The sequence below is a fragment of the Poromitra crassiceps genome, assembly GCF_964638095.1.
Source record: "Poromitra crassiceps genome assembly, chromosome: 16".
NCBI classification, from domain to species: domain Eukaryota; kingdom Metazoa; phylum Chordata; class Actinopteri; order Beryciformes; family Melamphaidae; genus Poromitra; species Poromitra crassiceps.
This window is the reverse complement of record NC_139645.1, coordinates 31,076,055-31,103,496: the sequence shown is the minus strand read 5'-3', so window position 1 is coordinate 31,103,496 and position 27,442 is coordinate 31,076,055. Positions and strand designations below refer to the sequence as shown.

The window sequence follows — 27,442 nt, the reverse complement described above, 5'->3', positions numbered from 1 at the left end:
GTCATCTATCTATCTATCTAGCTAGATAGCTAGCTATCTATCTATCTATCTATCTATCTATCTATCTATCTATCTATCTATCTATCTATCTATCTATCTATCTATCTATCTATCCATCCAAATAAAGGCAGAATGTCTGTCTGTCCCTCTGTCTGTCTCTCCTTCACATATCTCCCGAAACCGTTTGTCCAAGCGACTTCTGTACACATGCTGTAAACTGGGGGGGGGGAGGTAATACCGCTATAGCCTAATAATACAATAATAATACAATATAATACTATAGCCTACCTACCTTGTGCTAAAAAGAATCAGCATGACGATCAGGCAGATATGGCTCATAGACAATCGGGATCGGTGGCAAAAAAAAGGGATCTGCGCATCTCATGTCTTCTAAGGGCTCTGTAGTTTGTGCACTATTTTGGAGAAATACTTATTGTAAAGTGTCTGGTTGCTAGCTACTAGTCCTAAGGTTACTGTAGGCTACCACATAATAACTGTTGAGCCTGTTGAAAGATGAAAAATGTTCCTTACTGGGGCTTCCATAAACACCTCTTGGGGGGGGGGGCAGATCAAATGAGATGTTTGGTGAAGTATGGGAGGTAATTTGAGGTGGAACTGTTACTTGAATTACACGGCAGATTCGCACGGGATTACGATCACAGACAACCTCCGCAAATATTACAAATGACCTAGCAGAGGTCCCCGGGCTCTTTTCACAGCAACATCTTGAGTCAGTAAAGCAGGAAGTAAAGCATGTGTAACCAACGACATTAACGAGGAGGGCCCCTGGCACTGGAACACCTAAACGGGATGGAACCATCATTAATGGTATTGGTTACAATACACTTCCTGCTTTTACCACCTCAAAACGGTTGCTGTGAGATGGGTCCATACTAGTGCCATGTGAATAAGGGCTTTAGCCAACTGAGTCAACACTAAGTTTGTTTATTCCCATTTGGATTTGGTCCAGCTGAGCTGTTTCCACTGTAGGGCCAAGCTGGGCTGATCAGGGCTTGGACATTGCACCCCTTCCCCCGCCCCCTCCTTCCCCCCATGGCTATTGATTCAAATATAGATAATTGATGTGATCTGATTGGTCAAATTCACATGTACTCAGGGCTGTAGTGGTGGCTAAACGCACGTAAACGGCGTTTACGTACCTTTTTCAATGCTCTGCAGCGTTTAGGCACCTTTTAAGATCGTTTACTCACATGTTTAAATCGTTTATGCACACTTATTATTGCACAAGTTTTAACACGTTCGCGTAAACTCCGTTGCTGCGGAGACCACGCCAAGCACGTCACACACCAAAAGAAAAGAAAAAAGATTACACATGGGCATGGCACTGACCAGGATCTCCGCGAACCGTAGCCTATTTTTGTGGAGCGCTCCGCGGGAAAGGTACACGGCCCCGGTCACGTTGGTGCCTTTATCGAGCTGTGCTTGCCTGCCCAGACAGCGCTCCCTTCAAACAACTTAACGGTGCCATTGTGCCAGCGATGCGCAATGCGCATTTGGAGAGCTGAACAAAGGTAAGGTTGGTTAAAAATGTGTGTCCGGAGTGGGGGAAATCATATAGGCTCACCGTTTTACAACTGAAGAGTGAATCACTGGTGTAAGAAACATGATTGATTTCCCTCTGATCAAGTAAAGTTTGTAACATTAGGTGCGTGCGAGTCGACTTGAATAGTCCAGGTGCTACTGTATAAAGCTAATATAATACGACCATGTTGAAAACTATCTAGAAACATACTGGTGTTTGTTGTGCCGAGATCTGTATAAATAAATATTGGCTGACTAAAATTTAGTGGCCAGAGTGGCAGAACCACTTTTATTTCCATGTACAGTATGTTGTCTACCTATCCTTGCCCAATGTGTTTGTGGACAGTTTGAATTATATATTGGTATTCAAGAATCACAGATTCAATCTGTCTACATACTTTTAGCTATAAAGCTGAAGCTGACAATCACAGGTACAGTGTGTGTGAGAGAGAGAACTATATTACTCTTCAAACTGTATATACTGGGTTCATACAAGGTCCTTTAAAGTAGGCTACCTACTGTATAATTTAACTTTTCATACCTGGAGAAATTCAACAAATGTTCAATAAATACATTTTATATTGATTGTTTAGGCCTAATTATTTGTAAAGTCACAACACATTAGAGATGTGTGTAGTTCATTTTGCTCTCAAATGCACCAGGTTGATGAATTTTACTTTAAAATGTAAAAAAAAAATCTTCCGGGGGAGAATCCCCCCGGACCCCCCTTGAGGGGCAAGGCCCATCCCATAGCCAGCTACTTTTTCTATCTGGCTGGCTACTCAGAAATGTGGGGGAACCCCCTGATATACCTTATAGGGCTATATGATTCAGATTAAGTTGTTCTATATACTCTCATATTTTGTCTTGTATATCGGTCACGGAAGCTTATTTATCCGCCGTTATAACACTGCCGGTGCCGCGTGAGAAAGCTGCCTCGAGTCAAAAGTATAGTTTACCCACCTTTTTTTTTTACCACTACAGCACTGCATGTACTGATAGTTTCTCCATGGTTAAATGATGGATTAGCTTGCTTTGCTAACTCTTTTGGTCACCACAGAGCTAGTTAGCAATCATCCATTCCTTGCAACATTCTTATCTCTGATTATGTTTACTCGCCTCGTGCTGCTGTGAGTAGTACAAAGGCACAGCCTATTTTTATCCCCAACATACCATAATCACTCTGGGGTATTATCGCTGGCTTTATTCCCATTATGATACAGTTGTTGAGCTGGCCCTGGTCAGCCCTGCTGTGGAAAGTGTGAGACAAATTAAACGTTTATTTACAGACAACTAGCCTAACTATGATGCACAATCAGTCATAGAACAGAAGGATATAGCACAGACACCCAAGGAAAAACTTCCAAGAAAATGGCAACTTGATTTGAGATTGTCTATGTGATTATTAGTAATAATAATTAATCCATACTTTCCCATTCTTCAGCTCCATATGTTCATTAAATTACAACACTATGTGTATATTATTATTGTTTTCCTCTGCTGTATCCTATTTGTTGCTGCAAGGAGGACCCAGTATTATTAATCCAGAACAGTGACTTTAGTATTTGGCACTGAAAAGGAAAGTTGACATTTGTAATTGAACAAAGAAGTTTTGGTCATAGATGTCATTTTGGGCTCAGTGGAAATAAATAGACCTATTCTGTAATTTTATCTGTCTGGATTCCTTCAGCCAATCAGCGTAGCCAAATCCAGTCCTTCAGCCAATCAGCGTCGGATCCAGTCAAAACCAAATCCACTCGGAAGAACGGCGAAAACGTCTTTTCTTGTTCTTGTTTAATTGTTGTTTTTGGATTTGCGTCTATTTCTGCAATATCTACACTTACAGCCGTGTAAACTCTACCAACCTTAACATTACTGCCCATGCCCGTTGCTTGGGGAGCCGCAGAGCCATGGGAGCAGCCATTACTGTTTTGCCAGCGGCGTCCCTAATTGGCTGGTTATGTTTTCAACTACCAGGCAGGTCCCTGATTGGCCTGTGCACTTTGTAATTTCTGAAAAGGCCCGCCCCTGGCTGGAGGCCAGACGGTCCCTCAGAACCAAACAATGTGAGATCACGTGACCGGATGGTTTAGCAGCTACTTCTGACCCGTTCTTATGTCTTCCCTTCACTTCTCTCATCCATGATCATTTAAGGTTACAGGAAGATCTGTTCTCTTGTCTGGGTGCTGTCAGCCCTGTATCTTACTATTGGTGCCTCATTCTGGTTAAGACTGTCAGTTAGATGCCTAAAACGTAACACGTAATTGTAGGTTGAAGACCAACACACACCCCAAAAGCAGCTGAGGCAGGAGACTTGATGGTAATGATAAGGTGGTTTTTGAAGAGTCAGTAGTTGAAACAAAAGCAAATCCCTCCTGGTTTTATTTTAAGAGCTGGGATGCCTTCAGAAGCTCCTTTGAATCTGTGTTTTTTGTCTTATTACCTTATGTCTTTCAGCAGGATATTAAAGAATAAATGTGAACATGTATTTGGGTGAAATTTGACGGACAGATGTAGCATATTATGTGTTTTCAGGATCAAGAAATCGCTTGAACTGTACGTCAATGATTTGGGTGTAACATAAAGTCAGAGAAGTTTTAGGCACACATTTTGATCATCCTCTGTGTTAAACTACGCCTAACCTTTACAACCTCCACACCCTCTCTCCCCTACCTTCTCCAGGGAACATCATCGGCTCTGGGATCTTCATCTCTCCCAAAGGGGTGCTAGAACATGCGGGCTCCGTGGGGCTGTCGCTCATCGTGTGGGTGCTGGGAGGGGGCATCTGCGCCCTGGGGTCCATGTGCTACGCCGAGCTGGGCGTCACCATCCCCAAGTCTGGAGGAGACTACTCCTACGTGACGGAGATCTTTGGAGGGCTGGTGGGGTGAGTAGTTGTCGAAATTTCAACACGTCTGGTGGTGTACAGTTTTGGATGACGCAGGTCTGTCTTTAACACAATATACAGTATGTTCATAACAACATGATACAACATGTCACACTGTTGTCATGTGAAAACCGGGGTTCCTCTGCCTTTCCGACATGCTGCCACTCCGAACGTTAACTTCCATTATTCGGACTGGCGGTCGTTCACCTTAGAAGCCGCAATGCCGACCTTAGGTTTAGGCGTGGGGGTGGGAGAGGTTAGGTTTTGGGTTAGGGTCTGGGGGAGGTTAGGTTTAGGCATGGGGGGAGGTTAGGTTTGGCGTGGGGGCTGGGAGAGGTTAGTGAAAAACGGGGAATATAGACCCCCTTTCTGAGTGCCGATATTTCGGAGTGGCAGAACGTCGGAGTGGCAGCACGTCGGAGTGGCAGCATGTAACCGTGAAAACCTCGTCACTTGAATTTTACGTCATTTACATGGTCCTCTGTGGGACCTTCTGGGCTTATGAATCTCAGGTTCTCACCTCTTGGTGTAGACCTTGTTATACAGCAGTCCAGATACAGATGTATGCAGGGAGAATGGTTCAGTTTCGCCGGACTCTTCATCTGGAACCAATCAGCTGTGAATGTGTTGTGAAGCTCATGTGGTCATGTGATATGTAAAGTGACCCTGGAGCAGCACTGTTAGTCTGAGAGAGTCAAAGAGGCCCTCCTCTGCTGTGGGACGGATCACTCCTTTCACTTCTTCTGTCTCCTTTCATTCATTCATTTGCACAAACGGAGGGGAAACGGAAAGAGCAAACATTTGTGCATCAAAAAGCCAAAGAGCCTAATCAGAGCCTTTCACGTCAAACCAAGCAAAGTGAAGAGAGCAGTCCTGCTTTGAACACAGTTGATATCGTCGTCTTAACATCCATCTAGTTGATTTAACTTTTGAATCAGCCCGAGCCGCCACAGGCAGAGAGAAACCTAAAGCTGGGCCAAAAGCTCCTGGCTGTAGCTCTCTGGCTACTTGGCTAGTAATTGCGGCTATTGACTGGAGCCTTTTTTGGCTACAAGTGAGCGACTGTGTTCAGCTCATTGTAAATGTTTTGCGGTGAGACACGCCGAGATCCTAACCTGACGCTGCCAGATGGACGGTATAGCTCCACATAGGTTTCACTAAACCAGTCGATCTGGGTTTGAAGTCACCAGACCCGCTGACGGAGGCGGGCACTTTGTCCAAGCTACTTGGCAGGTGATTGGATGACCCATCTGTCTATCACCGCTGGTGGGTGTTAACTTCAACCAATCAGATCGCGGAAGGTGCCTGTGGATGATCTCCGTGGTATTCATTGATTGAGTCCTCGCGGTCGTAAAGTCACCTTCGAAGCATTTAGTTAGATTATAACGAACTAGTTGTGTGGCTTAGCCTTCCCAAATGTTGAGGGTCGTTTTTTAGAATTTAATACATAGAATTGGGAACATTACATTCAATTTCATTCAGACTGCCTGTCACTTCCGCGATGTTGACGAGTGAAAAGAACTACAAAGACCATGTACCCACTACTTGCCCAGACGAGCATGCCCGCCTACGGCCGCCGCTGATTCGTCGGCCCGGCAATGGCCGGCATGGCTCGACCAATCATCTTAAACTGCCTGTGCGGGTCCAGACCGTCACGGAGAACCAAATGAAATGTGAGTTCACGTGACGGGCGGTTTACCAGGCTACCGAGATCCAGGATGTTCTTGTCTTCTCAGGTCTCCTCTCCTCTTCTGGTGGTGAAAAGGGTTTGTCTGAAATGATGTTCGGACCACAATCAAACAAGCACGGAAGTCTTAGATCATCAATGAAGTTGTAGCAGCCAGTCAGCCAACAGCAAACAGCAAAACAGCAAAAATGGCATCCAGGACTAGGTCATTTCAATGATTGTAACATGAAATTACACAATACGGTAATATCGCTAGGGGCACGGTGGCGCTGTCGCCTCACAGCAAGAAGGAACCTGGGTTCGATTCCCACCTAGGATGCCGCGGCCTCCAGGGCATGCCCCCTTTACCGCATGCCCTCAGTGCCTATAGTGCCCAGGTGAGGTATCTTGTGAAAAGGCCCTTTCAAACCTGGATGGGATAAATGCAGAGACTATTTCACCGGCCACCGTCAGCATGAGTGTGTATGGGTGGCTGGCACGTGTTGTACAATGGGTGTCATGTGAGACTGGTTTGTCCATCTGGTTCTTCTAAATTAAGTCCTGTAAAACGACCACAATGGCTTCCATTCCATTGACACAGATAAGGAATGTGGTCCTCTTTCAGGCACCATTTTTCGAACAGCTTCCACTTGTTCTGAATAGTAGGAGACCGACTGCAGACAGATTCAGCCACTCAGGGGCCACGCCCACTGTGCCAGGCTCTCTCAGAGGCCACGCCCACAGTGACAGGCTCTCTCAGAGGCCACACCCACAGTGCCAGGCTCTCTCAGGGGCCACGCCCACAGTGCCAGGCTCTCTCAGGGGCCACGCCCACAGTGACAGGCTCTCTCAGGGGCCACGCCCACAGTGCCAGGCTCTCTCAGGGGCCACGCCCACAGTGCCAGGCTCTCTCAGAGGCCACACCCACAGTGCCAGACTCTCTCAGGGGCCACGCCCACAGTGCCAGGCTCTCTCAGGGGCCACGCCCAGAGTGACAGGCTCTCTCAGAGGCCACACCCACAGTGCCAGGCTCTCTCAGGGGCCACGCCCACAGTGCCAGGCTCTCTCAGCGGCCACGCCCACAGTGCCAGGCTCTCTCAGGGGCCACGCCCACAGTGCCAGGCTCTCTCAGGGGCCACGCCCACACAGTGACAGGCTCTCTCAGGGGCCACACCCACAGTGCTAGGCTCTCTCAGGGGCCACACCCACAGTGACAGGCTCTCTCAGGGGCCACGCCCACAGTGCCAGGCTCTCTCAGGGGCTATGTCCACAGTGCCAGGCTCTCTCAGGGGCCACGCCCACAGTGCCAGGCTCTCTCAGGGGCCACGCCCACAGTGCCAGGCTCTCTCAGGGGCCACGCCCACAGTGACAGGCTCTCTCAGGGGCCACGCCCACAGTGCCAGACTCTCTCAGGGGCCACACCCACAGTGCCAGACTCTCTCAGGAGCCATGCCCACAGTGCTAGGCTCTCTCAGGGGCCACACCCACAGTGACAGGCTCTCTCAGGGGCCACACCCACAGTGCTAGGCTCTCTCAGGGGCCACACGCACAGTGACAGGCTCTCTCAGGGGCCACGCCCACACGGTCAGAGAGATGTGTGAGAGATCATGTGCAAATAAATCAGTATAGTTTTTCGGTGGAGTGCCCCTTTAATGTGTTTGAATTGTCAGCTTCATGTGGATGTGTCATTAAAGGGCTAATAATTTGTCACATATTAACCCTTGGTGTCTTGTCCCTACATATTAACCCTTGGTGTATTGCCCCTACATATTAACCCTTGGTGTATTGCCCCTACATATTAACCCTTGGTGTCTTGCCCCTACATATTAACCCTTGGTGTCTTGCCCCTACATATTAACCCTTGGTGTCTTGTCCCTGTAGTTTCCTGCTGCTATGGAGTGCTGTCCTCATCATGTATCCCACCACGCTGGCCGTCATCGCCCTCACCTTCTCCAACTACGTCCTGCAGCCGGCCTTCCAGAACTGCGTGCCTCCATACATGGCCACCAGACTGCTCTCCACCGTCTGTATCTGTGAGTCCCACACAGTCTCACTCATTTTAACCCAGTTTTAACACCTTTCACTGGTAGTCTGGTAGTCTTCTCTCATTTTGTCTCCAATTTGTCACTTAGGTTGAGAATCGCAGACATCTTCGTTAAAATTGGCTAAGTGGTGTGGTCACGGTGGCGGTGTCTGTGGCGGTGTCAGTCCCGATTATGATGTCATCAGTGATGTCACTCGAGCAACTGTGATGTAGTATAAGCCGATGGCGCACAGTTGCATGATGGCGCCTAAGTGGGTGGGCGGTGTCTGTCTCTCTGTCTGTCTGTCAGTCACAATTTTGGGAGGCTGCGGAGCGGGCGATTTCCATAACTGCAGCCATGGCGCATCATCTCTCCAGAGTCTCCACGCTACGCGCCTTATTTTTGTACTTTGTCTTGTTACAAATGTGCTCTCTTTATGTTTATGAATATGATGTATGACTTTAGTGGTTTTGTATTCTGCGTCGTTTTCAGGACACTTTTCTGCAAGCATGAATTAATGAAGTCAAGTCAAGCCAGCACAAACAAACCACTAACCATCTCCTGGGGTGGTGCTTTGTTTTAGAGGGGTCAGAGTTCATTTGGCACGTTCACATTATGGACAAAGAAATGGCTGAGTCAGGACTGAGTCCACTGGAACGACTGCACTGTAGCTGCTCCCCATACTGTAGGCCATATTGTTTTTCGGATGATGGCGAAGGCTGGAGGTACCCTCTCTGCCTGTGATTGGCCTAGCGTCAAACGTTCATCCAATCACATTTGCTTGGCTATCCTGCGTCTCTTTCTACAGTCTGTGGTCAGACAGACAGCAGTTTTCACTGGTGAAAACTAGACTAAATGTTAGGGAGAGACGAATTGGGCAGAGATCCAATCAGAAGAGAAGAAGAAGTTAAACATCTGTGTCTGTATTGCACATTCAAACCTTAAAACAATTCCAGAATAACAGATTAATATATCTTTACAATAAGTTTGGAAATTCTAATGAATAGTTACAGTTTTCTTTGACTAAGATGAGATGAAAATACTTAGACACTTAATCGACGAAAACTTGACTAAATAAAATCAGGATGCGCTTGACTAAATTTGATAAGAGCTTAAGAGAAAGTGGATTATAGCTCACTCAGATAAACATGTGAATGTTGCAAAGGTTGTTGGTTCAATCCCAGCCTCAGGCAATTTCTTAAAAAGTACAAGCATTATAAGCTGCAGCAGTGATCCTTCTTTATCATCACCAGTAGTTTGAACACTGATAGAAATAAGCTGATGAAGGAGACTAGTCAGTCTAGCTAAACTCACAAATCTCACCTGTTTCACTCTTTATGCTGTGTTATTGTCAGTGTGAATACAGTGTGTAGAAATCAGAAGCTTAACTCCCAACAGCTCATAGCTGTCGTCTGGGCGGCTGTGTCACTGTCTCTGTCTGACAGGTACACTGTTGGTTCGATTCCCGATGGAGGAGACATATTACAGCACTGCCCTGTCTTTAACATCACCAGGTGATATCATGGTACATCCCTGCTGCAGGTGACATCATGGTACGTCCCTGCTGCAGGTGACATCATGGTGCGTCTCTGCTGCAGGTGATATCATGATGCATCCCTGCTGCAGGTGACATCATGGTTCATCCCTGCTGCAGGTGATATCATGATGCATCCCTGCTGCAGGTGACATCATGGTTCATCCCTGCTGCAGGTGACATCATGGTGCGTCCCTGCTGCAGGTGACATCATGGTTCATCCCTGCTGCAGGTGATATCATGGTGCATCCCTGCTGCAGGTGATATCATGGTGCGTCCCTGCTGCAGGTGACATCATGGTGCGTCCCTGCTGCAGGTGACATCATGGTTCATCCCTGCTGCAGGTGACATCATGGTTCATCCCTGCTGCAGGTGATATCATGGTGCATCCCTGCTGCAGGTGACATCATGGTGCATCCCTGCTGCAGGTGATATCATGGTGCATCCCTGCTGCAGGTGATATCATGGTGCATCCCTGCTGCAGGTGACATCATGGTGCGTCCCTGCTGCAGGTGACATCATGGTTCATCCCTGCTGCAGGTGACATCATGATGCATCCCTGCTGCAGGTGACATCATGGTTCATCCCTGCTGCAGGTGATATCATGGTGCATCCCTGCTGCAGGTGACATCATGGTTCATCCCTGCTGCAGGTGATATCATGGTGCGTCCCTGCTGCAGGTGACATCATGGTACGTCCCTGCTGCAGGTGATATCATGGTGCGTCCCTGCTGCAGGTGACATCATGGTACGTCCCTGCTGCAGGTGACATCATGGTGCGTCCCTGCTGCAGGTGACATCATGGTACGTCCCTGCTGCAGGTGACATCATGGTGCGTCCCTGCTGCAGGTGATATCATGGTGCGTCCCTGCTGCAGGTGATATAATGGTTCATCCCTGCTGCAGGTGATATAATGGTTCATCCCTGCTGCAGGTAATATCATGGTGCGTCCCTGCTGCAGGTGATATAATGGTTCGTCCCTGCTGCAGGTGATATCATGGTACGTCCCTGCTGCAGGTGACATCATGGTACGTCCCTGCTGCAGGTGACATCATGGTTCATCCCTGCTGCAGGTGACATCATGGTTCATCCCTGTTGCAGGTGACATCATGGTTCATCCCTGCTGCAGGTGACATCATGGTTCATCCCTGCTGCAGGTGACATCATGGTGCATCCCTGCTGCAGGTGACATCATGGTGCATCCCTGCTGCAGGTGACATCATGGTTCATCCCTGCTGCAGGTGATATCATGGTACGTCCCTGCTGCAGGTGACATCATGGTACGTCCCTGCTGCAGGTGACATCATGGTACGTCCCTGCTGCAGGTGACATCATGGTGCATCCCTGCTGCAGGTGATATCATGGTACGTCCCTGCTGCAGGTGATATCATGGTACATCCCTGCTGCAGGTGACATCATGGTGCGTCCCTGCTGCAGGTGATATGGTGTGACCGTACAGACCTGTATGAGATGAGTTGTGTTTTGATGATGTGTCGGACTAACAGCTGACAGTTGACTCCAACGAGGAGACATGTGTTTACGATGAGAGAACTTAGGAAGCCTGGTCTCAGTTGAACTCTTCGGTATAAAAGAAGATGATAATAATTCAAGGAAAGTTACAACACTAATGGATGATTTCTGTAAACAAGCCCAGTAACCATTAACTGATCAGTTATAGGGCCAACGGTCTAAGACTAAGGATCAAAGACTTCTAATCTAAATGACACAAAGACACTACTCATACAGATGGATCAGTAGATAATCAGTCTGGATGTCAATAGACAATAGTTAGTGTCTCTCTCAGATAGGCTACGTCACTATTTACAGCTTTTTTTTCTTTTTTCACCTGGGGAACTTCCCCCTGTGATGAGGCTTTATAGCTGCGTCATTACCATGGATAATGTGTAGCCAGGAAATATAAAATAACAGCATATGAATATGCAAATAACACAAATACCTTCATAAAATGCGTCACAATATTTTTCTATTGGACACAGTAACCATTTAAAGCTCAAATGATTAATGTAACATGCAAGAGAGGCATAATGTTACGTGTGTGTGTGTGTGTGTGTGTGTGTGTGTGTGTGTGCGTGCGTGCGTGCGTGCGTGCGTGCGTGCGTGTGTGTGTGTGTGTGTGTGTGCGTGTGTGTGCGTGCGCGCGTGTCTGTGTGTAGTTGTCAGTGTCAGCCTACATAATGGTGCCAGCCTTTGTAGCCACCGCTAATGAGTGGGCGTGTCCTGGCCATTGTGCATTGTTTTGACAGCGGTTACCATGATGACACCCTGTCACTGAGCACCATGGAAGCAGGAAGTGGGCAGGACACCTTGCAAATCAGTGAGGGAGGATCCCATTGGCCATTTGGCATCTTCATTGACTGTTTTTAAATGTTGTTGTTTTAGATTTTAGATTTTTTTGTTTTTTATTGACATAATATTATTGCCCAGCTTTAGTTCAGGCCAGTTGAGGTCAGACTTCTGGAGCTCGTAATATCTGTCATTGTGCCAAACGTCTCTGTGATGAACCAACTCAGGAGTTTGTGCCAACATGGCAGAAAAGTGAATAATAAGCCAGCAGAAAAACAAGTGTTTGGTGTTTGGACCCTGAGACAACAGGTCAATATGGAGGAACTGAACCACACAGTCAGATTCTGCTGCTGTAGCTTTCAACAAACCATAACAAGTCTCACAATCTCATAGTAATTAGGCCTGACATTTTAAAATGACTGCATGGGATTAGCATGAAGTGGGCATGTCTGTGAAGGGGAGACGCGTGGGTCCCCATAGAAGCCATTCTCATTCAGATATATTGAGGTCAGAGGTCAAGTCACCCCTTTGAAAATGGCCATGCCGGTTTTTCCCATTGAGTTATAATATGAATGGAGGGAGTGTCCCTATCTCCTCCCTGTATGTTTTTTTGAAGCCAAAATCCGGCCAGATCACTGAACCAGAGTCTGCGCAGTAGCGCCTTTGATTGAGACCCTCTGAGAGCTCCACGCCCCTCTGAACTTTCTTATGTAGAGCTGCTGTTTCTAGAATGCGCACAGTGCGTTGTGTATTTATATACAGTCTAGCTCTGTAAATATTGCACTTTAAGTTGTAATATTTTTTGTCTCGCCAAAAGTAACCAGGAAGATTCCCACTATGAGATCAGTTTATCAAAATGACGCCTGTACGAAAATCTGATTTTGGTTGTCGGAGATTTTAGACCTCCAGGCGGCTGCCTGCTGAGTGCTCTCAGCGCGGGCCGGAAGTGGAGGCAGGCCACACTCACTCACCCTCAGCCTCACTGGTCTGCCTCATTGCTGTGTTACTAAGCTAGCCTAATGTTTCCGTGGCATTTTGATTAACTTTATGATTTAATTCCTTTTGGAGCAAATGTTGGTTTTACAATTCTAACCTTGACGCTTTACGCAACGTTGTTTGCTGGTAGTGTTGTGGGTACTGCAGCCTGTAACGTTCTCCGTTGTCGGAGAGTTGTATCAGCCAGACAAGTCAGACCTCCGGGCTGCTCTCAGCCCGCAAGAGGAGCCAGGGCTGCTTGGCTCAGCCTCTCACTGGGGGAAATTCTCGGATGAACAGCTCTGTGTTGATTAGCCTAATGTTTCCGTGGCATTTTGATTAACTTTATGATTACATTTCTTTTGGCGCAAATGTTGGTTTAATCTAACCGTGAGGCTACGTTGTTGTACCCGCCTGGTAGTGTGTGTAGGCAGGCCAACCTAACGTGAGCCAGGCCGCCTGGTCTATTGCCTGGTATATCGTTACTAAGAGAGGAGCTTGTGAAGAACGAACATCCCCACAGTCAAAGCATTTCCCCCAGATATGCATATAAAAACGTTTGTTGCTTTAATAGCCTACAAAAAATAAAACGTCTGTTTGTATGTGATGCTTGAGCTAACGGTGCTTGTGTACTACTAGGCCTCATCTTATACCCGGGACGGGAGTTAACGTTATAAAACACATTTCCTGTCAGTTCTGAAAATATGTGTATTATTGTGCTATTCCAGCTATCGTTATCGGTTGTTAAGTTATAGTAATATTAAGCCGATAAATAATGAAAAACAGCGGCTAACGCCATTGCTAGCCTGCATGTTAAACCCATTGTGTACCCATAACAGCTGGAGTAACACACATCGTAAAACACATTTTCTGAACTTACTTCAGTCACCAACCAACGTTAATTCCTCGCGCATCTTTCTCAAAACAAAGTTATTTTTATTGCACTCCATTGATATGTCTGGTAGCCAGCACAGCCAACCCATGAGCCACCCCGACCTCCAGGCCTGCACTACCCAGGCTAAGAGCCCATCTCCCGGCCCCACACACCCAGCAGAGCCACCCGACCTCCAGGCAGCGTTACATAACGATGAAGCCGCGTGTCTTGTCTATGAGATAGATCTATACTGTGAAGAGCCTGTCCAGCCAATGACGGCTTGAGACTGGCTGCCACAGCTGTCAATCATCCATTTTTATCCCTTTTTATATGTCAAATAACTACTTAAAAACAAACTGATCAGAAAAATGACCACTTGCACAGGCATTAGCATGATAATGACTATCTAAAATGATACAAACCACCTTTGGAAAAAAATTATCTGACGTATACTGTGATTATTTCGGTTTTGATTTTCCCATCCACTAACATGGGGAGGCGGGCCTTGTGACCTAATACTGGATTCAGCCGCCAGAGCGGCGATCTAACATGCAGCGGCTTCACTGAACCAGTCTGATGCCCAGTCCATATTATAATAGGTCCATGGTTTTTCCCCCTCGAGATTTTAGCCTGAATATGGAGCGTTATTTACTGTAGCCCCCTTCCCGACAAGCTAGCTGCTAGCATGATATAGTTGCTACAATGAATGTCTTCTAGTCTCATATGATACACATCTTCACTAGCCCCGGTCAAATCGCTAGTGGATACAGCACCCCAAAAAATATTAATAAATAAAAAATACAAATAATCTCTTTGACGGGGTTCCGCGGACCCCACTTTGGGAACCCCTGGCCTATGCAAAGGGAATTAGCACTGGAAGTCGATTTACTATAAAGTGATTTTTGTAAAAAAACAAACAAAAAAACAGACATGTTCCTGGTGGGAGTGTTTGGCTGCTGGAACAGCCAGTCAGGTGACAGATTAACTGGTTGTTCTGGACCCCTGCCAGGCCGACTAAACTGTTTTTAGTTTAGCGCTCTGAATGTAAGTCAGTCTAGATATGTGCTCAGCTCACACAAACACACACGCTATCTCCCTCCCCTATGAATGTACTCAATGAGTGTCCAGAACACATCCAGTTACATTACCAACAGTGTGTGTGTGTGTGTGTGTGTGTGTGTGTGTGTGTGTGTGTGTGTGTGTGTGTGTGTGTGTGTGTGTGTGTGTGTGTGTGTGTGTGTGTGTGTGTGTGTGTGTGTGTGTGAGCCGGTCGGGACCAGTTAACGCCTGGCTGTTCTAAGAACTTCTAAGAATAGGAGCCTGGTCAGTCATGTGTCCGTGTCAGGACATTTCAGTAGCACTGCTCTCATCACATCACCACACATTAACATATTCATATGAATATATTCATTCATATATTCATATTAATAACTGCCAAAAGACCCAAATGCCAATCTGCAAAAAGTACATGTATGTTTTCCCAGGAATGATGGATAATCATCATTTCAATCATGAGAGACAAGCAAAGTATTAAGTACAGTTAGTGGGGCAGTTAAATGGGTGTGTGTGTGTGTGTGTGTGTGTGTGTGTGTGTGTGGGGGTGATAACGGCAGCATGAATGGACTAAAGTGGAGTGAGAAACATATTAAGAAGCAGCAAGATGATTGGCTAACAATGGAGGTGTGTTGCTGTGCTATGTGACCAGCTGATGTGAGCAGCTGATATCTCGATCGACGAGCCGGGAAATGACAGCAAGAGTTATGAGAGGGCATGTGTGAGAGATGGCAGGATGGTTTGAGACGTCAAGCTACTGTAAGCATGCAGAAGTTAAGTTAGTTAAGTAGTGGGGAAATTCATCCTCTGCATTTGACCCATCCTCTACTAGGAACCTTCCTAGAACTAGGAGCAGTGGGCAGCCGCAGTGCAGCGCCCGGGGACCAACTCCAGTTCTTTTGCAAGTGTCTTGGTCAGGAGCCCTGACAGGAGTCTTAACCCTAACACATGTCTTTGACAGGAATATATATATATTTTTTAATTCTCTTTTTTATTTCAGTTTTCAGACATACATCCACTATAAATCACATTTTTACATTCCTTTCTTTTCCTTTTTTTTTTAATACGACAAAAGTATAAAAAAATAAAAATAAACACAGTCACGACAAAGCAAGAATGAACCCAAAGGACAACACACATAAGATACATACACACACAAAATTGAAAAAAAGAAAAGAAAAATGGTCATGTGCAGCATTGATTCAGTGGATCATTAACCCTTCAGTCTCCTATTTCAACAGAAATCTGTTCTAAACGGTTTGACAAAATCACCCCATCCCTCCCAATACATTTCAAAGAAGTCTGTCTTGAGTCTCAGAGCAAAAGTTAGCTTTTCCATACATAGATGCTATGCATCACATTCAGCCAATCTTCCAGAGTCGGTGGGCTTTTGTTCAACCATCTCTTCGTTATAGCCTTTTTGCTGGCGACTAGCATCAGTTTAAACATGTACATATCTTCAATACCATTGATCATTTCGGGCACCCTTCCCAAATACAGAACCTGAAAGCAGTGTTCAATCTCAATCTTTAACACCTTTTCCATACTCTTTCTTATTTCCCCCCAAAACATACATATCACAGGGCAACTCCAAAATATATGATAATGGTCCGCTCTTTCTTCTCCACACCCCCTCCAACAACCTGTTTGACCTCCCCTTGTTTGAATTGGTGTTAAAAAGTACCTAACTAGGTTTTTCCATTGGAACTCCCTCCATGACAGAGAGTTTGTGGTCTTCCACTGTCTTTCAGTTATCATCTCTCATTCCTCCCTTTCCAGATTGAGTTTCCCCTCCCCTTCCCATTTTTCTTTTAGATACCAAGTATTTCCCCCCCTCAGCACTTGAATACCCCTATATAGTTTTGATATGTTTTTAGAGACCTGGTCAGTGTTATACGCTGAGAGAAAGACCTTCAGCACCCCCTCCCCAATCCCCGACCTCTTCAGCTCTTCTTTACTAAATAGTCTATCTGTGTAACTTCTCAGCTGCAAAAATCTGAATAGATCTTGATTTCCTAGACCATGCTTATCCTTCAGAACCTGAAAGCTTTTAAAAGAATGACAGGAATATTAACCCTTCGATGGTGGGAGGAAACCGGAGCACCCGGAGAAAACCCACACAAACACGGGGAGAACATGCAAACTCCACACAGAAAGGACCTGGGACGGAGCGGGGTTCGAACCCGGACCTTCTTGCTGTGAGGCAACAGTACTAACGACTGAGCCACCGTTACCAGCCTTCCTGATAGGAAGATATACCTGCTGACTGGACCCCCATTACTGACAACCATGACTTTTTGAAATTATTTGAAATCCATACATGATCATGGAAACTTTGATCATGATCATGGAAACCCTGTCTATGCCTGTTTATATTTTTTGTCTCACTAATTACCTTCTGGCCTCTTGTGTTGTTATTTTTTGTGTTTGGTGAGCCAAAGACAATTTTCCACCTTGGTGGACAATAAAGTTATATTCAATTCAATTCAATTCTAAATGATCAGTTTTCAGCTAAACACATGATGCCTTTTCAAGTCAACTTGGCATCTCAGGGCTTCTGGAGACTTGGATTATGCCAGACGAGCAGTATGGAGCCTTTCTTATGCCTCCGCCGGCGATAGCAAGGATTGACGCATTATGGATTTGGCTTGTCCGTCCGTCCGTCCATCTGATGTTCGTTAACACGATATCTGAGGAACGCCTTGACGGAATTTCATCAAATTTGCCTCAAACGTTGACTTGGACTCAAGGATGAACCGATTCGATTTTGGTGGTCAAAGGTCAAAGTTCAGGGTCACTGTGACCTTACGAATGCCATTCCCAAGTTTGTTAACATGATATCTCAGGAATGGCTTGACGGAATTCCTTCCAATTTGGCTCAAAGGTCAAATTGGACGCAAGGATTTTGGTGGTCAAATGTCAAAGTTCAAGGTCAATGTGTTGGTTCCAGCCTTAAAACTCATAAGCATTTTCCGAAATGTCTATGGAGAAAATGAATGGGGAACTCTCTTCCGGGGCAAGAAACGTCATGGAAAGTCATGTGACTGTTGAGCTCTATAAGCCACAACCAGCAAAATCCTACTGCGTAAGACCTCCTCAGAGGCCTACATTTACAACCTAATGTCTGTTCAGCACTCTTTGGCATTGCATCAACTGACCAACTGACCAACAGATTATTAATAAGCATGAGCACATGATGACCTTCATGACTCTGCTTGGCCGTAGGATCTTGTTGCACTGGACATCCTCCAAACCAGCAAACTCCTCACTATGGACGAGTGATCTGATGCTCCACTTCAAACTTGATCCAAATGAAATACACACCCAGAGGGTCCAAAGAGCAGTTCTACTTCACCTGGAACTCAGTAATGTATCTCAGCAAACTCAAATCCCCGTGCTTATAACCCAAAACGATGTATGCATTTATTTTGCTAGAATATATCAGATATTAGCCTTTCTTTTTTTATTGTCTTTTTCCCTATTGGGATGCACAATCAGGGATTTGGTGGGATGGGTGGAAGGAGAAGAAGAAGAAGTTTCGATGTTGGCATTCCAACAAGAACATGAATGGTTCTGTCTGTCATCCAATTCTTCCCATAAGATGACATGAACAGAGCGTTTTCTGAGCTGCATCCCCGACATTCAATTAAATTCAATTCACTTTATTTGTGAAGGGACAGTGTACATTAATCAACATTTGACAATCAGTCATGTAAATATACCCGATTTAGCCAGAAGGCTAATTTTCGTCGGCAGTCCCTTTGCCTGGTGTTGATTGGCATCCTATAAAGAAAAACTTGCAATAGTTAAAAACAACAGCAAAAGACAGGAAACATAAAATAAAAAATAACAGCAACAACAAAAAACACCATTGTTAGGAAAAAATAAGGAAGTGCACATACAGTACAGGTAAAACAGGATAAAAACAACATAGGTAAATCTGAAGTTTGACAGACTGAATTTTACTTTATTGCAGATTCGTTTATTGTGATGTCCGTAGACATGACTGTAATCAACATGGCAGCATTCATACTGAATGAATGGTAAAATAAGTGTTTTAAGCTTTCAGGTGGACTTTCAGGTTTCTGCTTGTGCATGATGATCTAAGCAAAAGGAAATAATTTTTCTCCATTGATAATAAAATGTATTAATATAAAGCTATATAAACTATTAAAAAAAAAACTTCAGTGAGTGAGTGAAATCAGTCTGTGAATTTGTGCGTGCTGTTGTTGGGTTGGGTAGTGGTGGGAGGGGGGTCAAGAACCCCAGCCTAAAGTTTTTTCGGGGGCTCAAAAAGGATGAGAACCACTGCCTATAGGGGTACGCGTAGCGCAGTTTGGGAACCACTGGGCTTGACCATTAAGAAATCAAATCAAATAAATAACTTAACATAAACACTCACCTTATGTTCTGTTTCCCCTCATGCTTTTGATAGATGTCACTAATTAGTTTCTAGTTTTTGTTTTGATCTTACTATACCTGTATGATTGAAATGAGCGTCACACTAGGCATGTATTTTTGTGGACAAAATTAAACAAGGTGGTGGTGGTTGTTGTTGTTGTTGTTGTTGTTGTTGTTGTTGTTGTTGTTGTTGTTGTTGTTGTAGTACTCCTGTAGTAGTTAATATTAACAGTGATTAAAATATTAAATGTTGTTAGGAGTGTTCACAGTCAGACTGGACATGCTATATGAAATGCTCTTGAAAATCACATGACTGTTTCATTGAATGCTGCACAGAACTCATTTAGAGGTTGATTGAGGGATCATGGTAGGTCACCAGACCAGCTACTGCTCTGATTGGCTGGCAAAGGCCCGCCCTACTCTTAGCGCTGATTGGTCAATTTCAGAGCAAATTTCCAGTGTCTACAGTACATAGACACTGGAGCAAAATCTGACTGGCTTGTACAAGGTAGTTGGTGACTGTGGGGAAATAGCATAGTAACATTTTAATATTTTTGGCATAGTAAAATGTTTTGTATTACTTCGCACCGCCAAGTCCCAAAATCATATACTCATTGCCACATCGTATTGGCTCTGTGATAGCATTTTGAAGTTTGAAGTGTAAATGTATCATCAGACCAGAGCACGTATGTCTTTAATCCCAAACAGCCCCGCACACTTTGAAGCTGCAGCTTCTCCTGAATTCACATCATAAACATGTGTGTTCTATTCTCAGCTCTGTGTCAAACACACTGTGGAGAAAATGTACGAGCACATTCCTGTCATCACAGAGGAATGCCAGACCTGATTTCCTGCTGTAGGAGCAACTCACACTCCAGTCTCTGCATAAAATGACTCTGTGCCCTTTAACAGCCACAGCTGTAGTTTGAGGGCGGGTCTAGGGGGTTTGAAATTGAATGAGTGACAGGTTGTAGCAACCAGTGTTGGGGGTAACTCATTACAAAAGTAACTACATGTAATGTATTACTTTTAGCAGTAACTCAGTAATATAACTTATTACCAGTTACTTTGTCAAGTCACTCAAGTTACAAATTGAGTTAATGTTTTTTAATCAAAGCACCTATTTAAATAAAGATACAATCATTTCCTAAACAAACTGTGTTTTCATGCAAATAACCACTATAGATGACAATAACAAAGGAAAATAATAAAATTTAGTATTTTGGAATATTTCCACTGACTTCAAGGCGGTTGAAATTATTTTTTGGGATTCTGCTTTCTGCTGCTGCTGTTGTTTTGGTCAAAGTAATGCAAAAGTAGTGTAATAAGTAACGAGTTACTCTACACAGACAGTAATATTGTAAAGTAACTTATTACTTTCAAATGAAAGTAACTAGTAATATGTAGTATATTACATTTTGAAAGTAACTTGCCCAACACTGGTAGCAACCAATGGGAGAGTGGCTTTCAGTTCGACGATAGAACTGAAACTATTGTCTTACACTTGCATCATATAACGTTTCAATGCAGACCTATGTTATGTAGTTATGTATGTTATGTTATGTAGTTAGGTGGAGAGCAGCGAATCAATGTTATATTTATTATTTGAAGAGCGATGCTGCAGAAGCCAGGCTTCCTGAGGCAACCAGGCGGGCGGTCTCAGGGTGGGCGGGCCTCCCTGATCGCCAGCCGGAGCCAATAGCAGAGCTGATCCCCGCAGCCTGCTTCCTGTGACTCAGACTAGCCTAAACCAAACCAGGAAATGCCACGCCCTTTTCAACCAGGAAACAACCCCCCTGAGCCCCTCCTCCTGTCAGCACCGCACCGGTGGCCTCGAGAAATGACAAAATGACAGGGAGACATTCGCTCATGATGTTGTGTGTGTGTGTGTGTGTGTGTGTGTGTGTGTGTGTGTGTGTGTGTGTGTGTGTGTGTGTGTGTGTGTATGTATGTGTGTGTGTGGTGTGTGTGTGTGTGTGTGTGTGTGTGTGTGTGTGTGTGTGTGTGTGTGTGTGTGTGTGTGTGTGTGTGTGTGTGTGTGTGTATGTCTGTGTGTGTGTGTGTGTGTGTGTGTGTGTGTGGTGTGTGTGTGTGTGTGTGGGGCAGTTATTGCTGGCTCAGTGGCTTCAGGGAGCTGATCCTGGACCAGGGGAAGGCGTTGGTGATCCATCCCAGCTGGTGGGGATCAGAATGCTAAAGGCTAAAAGCTGTGATTGGTTTAGTATTCGGGTGCTGAGGCTGCCTTCAATAGGCTGCTCTGACAGCAGCAGCCAGATTTACCTGCTGCTCTGTCCCAGCCAGAGCTGCGTCCACTTCCTTCCTGTCCGGGTCAACACCGGGGGGGGAGGCAGGGGTGGGGGCTTGGCGGAAACGGACACAACCCCCCCGAGGTGCCCGGTGCCACCCAACCTACTGCCAACAATCCACTAGTGTGTGTGCGTGTGCACGTGCGTGTGTGTGTGTGTGTGTGTGCGTGTGCGTGCAGCGGAAGCAGTTTGTTCACAGTTGTGTAGTAGTAGGAGGGGAGCCCTGACCCAGTAATGGATGACATGGTGGATAACGCCCCCACCTGCACGCCCGCAAAGACACACACACACACACACACACACACACACACACACACACACACACACACACACACACACACACACACACACACACACACACACACACACGCATGCTTCAAACTCAAGACCCTGCCCACTTAGGAGCTGTGTTCTTCAGCTTTTCACAGAGCTTGCCGACAGACTTTCAATGCAAGTGGAAAGTCTCGAGAGGTCACTATTCAGGAAGTCGGATGTACTTTTGTTTACAGGCGGAGGTTTTACGGTAGCAAGTGCTCAGGGCTGCTTTTATACTGCTCGGGAACAAATGTAACGCTTGTATTTATATTTGGAGGCCTAGGTCACGTCCACAGCCTGGTTGTAAGTGGCCTGCAGAGGGCAGGATTGCCCAAACCAAAGGCCAAGGAAGGCACTGGTTCAATTCTGCTCTATTTCTGCAATAAGGAGACGCTTTTTGCTGTAGCCTCAGACTGGATACAAATAAATATATTAAAATGTGTGTGTGTGTGTGTGTGTGTGTGTGTGTGTGTGTGTGTGTGTGTGTGTGTGTGCAGTGTTCCTGACCTGGGTAAACTGCTCCAGTGTGCGCTGGGCGACGAGGATCCAAGACGTCTTCACCATCGGGAAGCTGCTTGCTCTGGGACTCATCATCATGGTTGGACTGGTCCAGATCTGTAGAGGTAAACACACACACACACACACACACACACACACACACACACGTACGCACACACACACAGGTTCTGGTGAGAGAAAACGTCTGCTTTGGTGTGCCTGGGTAGTGCCATAGACGGATTATGACTTCACGGGCCCCTGGGCCTGCCCCCCTCACGGGCCCCCCCTCACAGCGCCAAAAAAAAAAAAAAAAAAATTGCCCTAATTTTTTTTAAATCCAGAATGCAACTCGGGCAAGTTATCAGATATCTGCACTGATTGCAAAGGGTGGACACGCTTTTTCATGTGGTGACTTTGTGAAACAGTGTCTGAATGTGGCTGCGGATATACTGTGTTCACTCCTGAGATTGCATCCCTGCAAATTGTCATGGCAAATTGTTTACAAAAGATGGACAATAAAGCTGATTTTCAAAGTACCTTGAGGATTTTTCAAGTTGTGAATTAAGTCAAATTTCTCTCTTGATTACAAAGGTGGAAAATACAACTGTTTTTAACTGGGTGTTTACTGATTAAATGTTTAAGCTCCCCACAAATGCAGATGTTTTTTTTTAGATATATATAACCAATTGCAAATTATTACAATTACCAAACAGATAAAAAGTAGATTATTATATTGAAATGTTATTTTAGATTTAGAATGTTAATTTTCTATAAAACACAATACATTTTAATGTAATTCCACAACGTTTATTTTTGGCCCTCGGCCCTCCACCCAGATTGAGTTTTGGCCCTTCATGGGAAAGAATTTGGGCACCCCTGAGCTAGAGTCTCTTCGCAGGGCCCATAAGCTAGAGTCTCAGCTGCGTAGTGAGCTCAGGGGCCCATAAGCTAGAGTCTCAGCTGCAAAGTGAGCTCAGGGGGCCCATAAGCTAGAGTCTCTAGGCGGCCTGCGAAGAGACTCTAGCTCATGGGCCCCCTGAGCTCTCGGGCCCCTGGGCCTGGGCCCGGTACGCCCGTTCAGTAATACAGCCCTGGGTAGTGCAGCCGTAGATTCCCTGCCTACCAACACGTGGGTCACAGGTTCGAGGCCCTGTGATACCTCCGGCTCGGTCGGGCATCCATATGGGTTGGCCGGGGAGCCTGTTCGGGTGGAGGGGAACCGAGGGGAATAGTGTGATCCTCCCACATGCTATGTCCTACCGGTGAAACTCCTCGCTGCCAGGTGAAAAGAAGCAGCTGGCGACTGCACATGTATCAGAGGAAGCATGTGCTAGTCTACAACCCAGATCAGCAGAGGGGGCGGAGCAACGACCGGACAGCAGGGGGAATTGAGTACTGCAGGGATTTTTGTAGGCTTTATCCAGAAATCGCTGCCATTTGGTTCTTCAGTGGAAAAGTCTATGGGCTTTTAGAATGGGGATTTCACTTAAATGCATATAAATAAGGTCTGTGGTTAACAAATGTTTATGGGAATGTGAATTTAGTTTCAGCATGATACTCTTCACAACCCCCCCCCCCCCCCCCCCCCCCCCAGGTCACTATGAGGCCCTGGTACCCAGCGTGGCCTTTGAGTTCATCAGAGAGCCGTCTGTGGGACAGATCGCTCTGGCCTTCCTCCAGGCCTCCTTCGCCTTCAGCGGCTGGAACTTCCTCAACTACGTCACCGAAGAGGTGGTGGAGCCACGCAAGTATGGAGTACACACACACACACACACACACACACGCGCGCGCGCGCGCATGCACACACACGCACACACACACACACACACACACACACACACACACACACACACACACACACACACACACACAAAACATGTACCAAATGTGTATTATTTGTATTAGGAACCTGCCTCGTGCCATCTACATCTCCATCCCTCTGGTGACCCTGGTCTACACCCTGACCAACATCGCCTACTTCTCCTCCATGAGCCCTGAGGAGCTCCTGGCCTCCAACGCCGTGGCAGTGGTGAGGACATCTTCACATATTCAATATATGTCTCAATATATGTATTCAATATGGGTGAGAGACGTCAGTCACTCCTTAGTCAATTAATCAATGTACCAATCATCACTAAACTCATGTCAGTTGTTGTGTTGTGTTGTGTTGTGTTGTTGTTGTGTTGTGTTGTGTTGTGTTGTGTTGTTGTTGTGTTGTTGTTGTGTTGTGTTGTGTTGTGTTGTGTTGTGTTGTTGTTGTGTTGTTGTTGTTGTTGTGTTGTGTTGTGTTGTTGTTGTTGTTGTTGTTGTTGTTGTTGTTGTTGTGTTGTGTTGTGTTGTGTTGTGTTGTGTTGTTCCAGACCTTTGGTGAGAAGCTGCTGGGAATGTTCTCCTGGGTGATGCCCATCTCTGTAGCTCTGTCCACCTTCGGAGGAATCAATGGATACCTGTTCACCTCCTCCAGGTCAACACACACACACGCACATACACACACACACACACACACACACACACACACACACACACACACACACACACACACACACACACACACACACACACACACACACACACACACAGACACACACAGAATGATGATGATGATGATGATGATGATGATGATGATGATGATGATGATGATGATGATGATGATGATGGGCTGGGCGATATGGACAAAATCAAATATCACAATATTTTTAACCAAATACCTCAATACTGATTTTGCGACAATATTGTAGGGATAAACAATGTGGATATAATGACTAAGTGGGTAAAGGCAAATAATAGAACAGCTAGAACAGTCTGGTAAGTTCAGAACATTACATCACTTTACTGTTCTGCAGCCTTTAAAACACAACACTTATGCCATATCACCATATTACAGGAACATATCTAAGATAAGATAAAGACTCATATCACATCCATTATAATATTAATATTGATATACACTATGTGCATTTGCAGATTGTGTTTCTCAGGGGCCAGAGAGGGTCACCTGCCCTACCTGCTGGCTATGATCCACCTGAAGAACTGCACTCCTATCCCCGCCCTGCTGGTCTGTGTGAGTACTGCACCACCAAGTCAGCTAATTATACAGTAGTGAGAGGAGGGTCTTGGGTCAGTGTAGTCAGGGCTGTAGTGGAGGCTAAACGCATGCAAACGCCGTTTACGCACCTTTTTCAATACGACATAGTGTTTACTCACCTTGATAAGATTGTTTATGCACTTCTTATTGGGCGAGTTTGACAAGTTTGAGTCAACTCTGTTGTTGACAGAGCACACCAAGTCCACACACCAAGATCCAGAGATCTGTCTCCTCGTTCCTGTGCACTCCACAGTTCTGTTTTTGTCAAGGTTCTGTTCTGCCTGTTAGTGGTTCTGTTCTGCCTGTTTTCAGCCCAACAGTTTAAAATGTGCTTGACCTTTGACCCTTCCTGTGTCTCCCACAGTGCAGTGCCACCATAGTGATCATGTGTATTGGAGAGACACACAACCTGATCAACTATGTTTCCTTCATCAACTACCTGTCGTACGGGGTGACTATCGCCGGGCTCCTCTACCTCCGCTGGAAGAAACCCAACCTCATGAGACCCATCAAGGTACAACAGCCTGCCAATAGAGAGGCAAAGTGACCCCCCTACTTCCTGCTTCGGCACTGTACCAGAGATTTTTATCCGCCATTTATTTTCCCATAGACATTTTGTAAAATGCCAAACCAAACGGTTCAGCTATATTTAGAATAGGGAGAGACCATACAACATTTCACTCTGACCAAAACTTTAAAAAACTACATTGAAAAAATATTTTCTTTAAATCTGCAATTTTTTTTAACGTTTTGGTACCAACCACAATGTGGTATTTCTAGTTCTATATACGCGTAACACACAAGCAGAAATAATGTGCAGACATATTTTATCCTATTGAGATATGAATGTGTGTGCATCCCAGATGGAGTTGCAAAGAGACACAACATGGAAAAAACAGCCTGAAATTATGTTGAAAAGTGTGTTTTGTTGTTGTTTGCAGGTGATCATGTTGATATGTGTGTCTTTTGTTGTTGTTTTTCGCAGGTAAACATGTTGATTCCCATCAGCTACATGCTGTTCTGGGCGGTGCTACTAGGCTTCAGTCTGTACTCTGAGCCGGTGGTTTGCGGTCTGGGAATGGTCATCATGCTGACCGGCGTCCCCGTCTACTTCCTGGGTGTTCAATGGAAGAAAAAACCCAAATGGGTCTACAGAGTGGTCGGTGAGTCGTCTGCACCATGGGCCTGTAGCTGTAGCTCATCAGAAGAGTGATTTTTCTCTCTTGTGCTGAGATTAACTTAGCTTAGTGCAGGGGTGGCCAAACTACGGCCCGCGGGCCAACTGCGGCCCGCTGCCCGTTTTTAAGTGGCCCGCCATGAATTTAGCAAAAAAAAAGAAGTGCTAAAAACATTTTTCTGTTTTTCTGTTTTAAAGTTTAAAACGGAAAACGAAAACGGGAAAAAAACTGAAAAACAAAAAAAGAAACAGAAAAACAAAAACGGTGTTGAAAAAATTGAAAAGGGGTTATACTTGACTACCCTGACCTGGTCTATTTATAAAAAAACGTTTAATACTAATGTTATGTTAAATTATCTCTGTCTTAACCTGTTGGCACAGGAAAAGAACATTTGAAAACATACAGAAATACCCATTGTAATAGGTGAGCACATCAATAAACTATGTGTCATATATTTATTTAGGTAGAAATTAAATTTTTGATGGCACAAGGGTTTTCTGGTCCAATTTTTTTTCCGCGAAAACTATTGTTTGAAAAATATTGTTTGGCCCGCAACTCCTTATATTTTTCTGTATGCGGTCCACAACCAAAAAATTTGGCCACCCCTGGCTTAGTGCTTGACTTAAAAATAGAATTCTCCTTTAACTGTATTACCCCTCTCTGTCCAGTAAAAGTGCTGTTCTTGTCTGTTGTGTTGCAGAGAGAGTCACCTACATGGGCCAGAAGGTGTGTTACGTGGTGTTTCCTCAGGAAGACCCTTCAGAGACCGAATGCCTCACCGCCTCCAAAGCCGAAGACTGA

At 45.4% G+C, this 27,442-nt stretch overlaps 1 protein-coding gene across 1 annotated transcript; it reads left to right on the top strand.

The window, feature by feature from the left end:
- Nucleotides 1-592: 592 nt before the first annotated feature.
- LOC310791585 (asc-type amino acid transporter 1-like) lies at nucleotides 593-27,442 on the top strand (the record flags this gene model as incomplete). The annotated part of the gene is made up of 11 exons (XM_083653252.1): nucleotides 593-599; nucleotides 4,225-4,429; nucleotides 7,977-8,128; nucleotides 22,378-22,503; nucleotides 23,973-24,126; nucleotides 24,284-24,407; nucleotides 24,739-24,842; nucleotides 25,343-25,439; nucleotides 25,828-25,977; nucleotides 26,449-26,626; nucleotides 27,342-27,442. 11 exons carry the CDS (start codon nucleotides 593-595, stop codon nucleotides 27,440-27,442), a joined length of 1,398 nt encoding a protein of 465 aa, XP_083509378.1.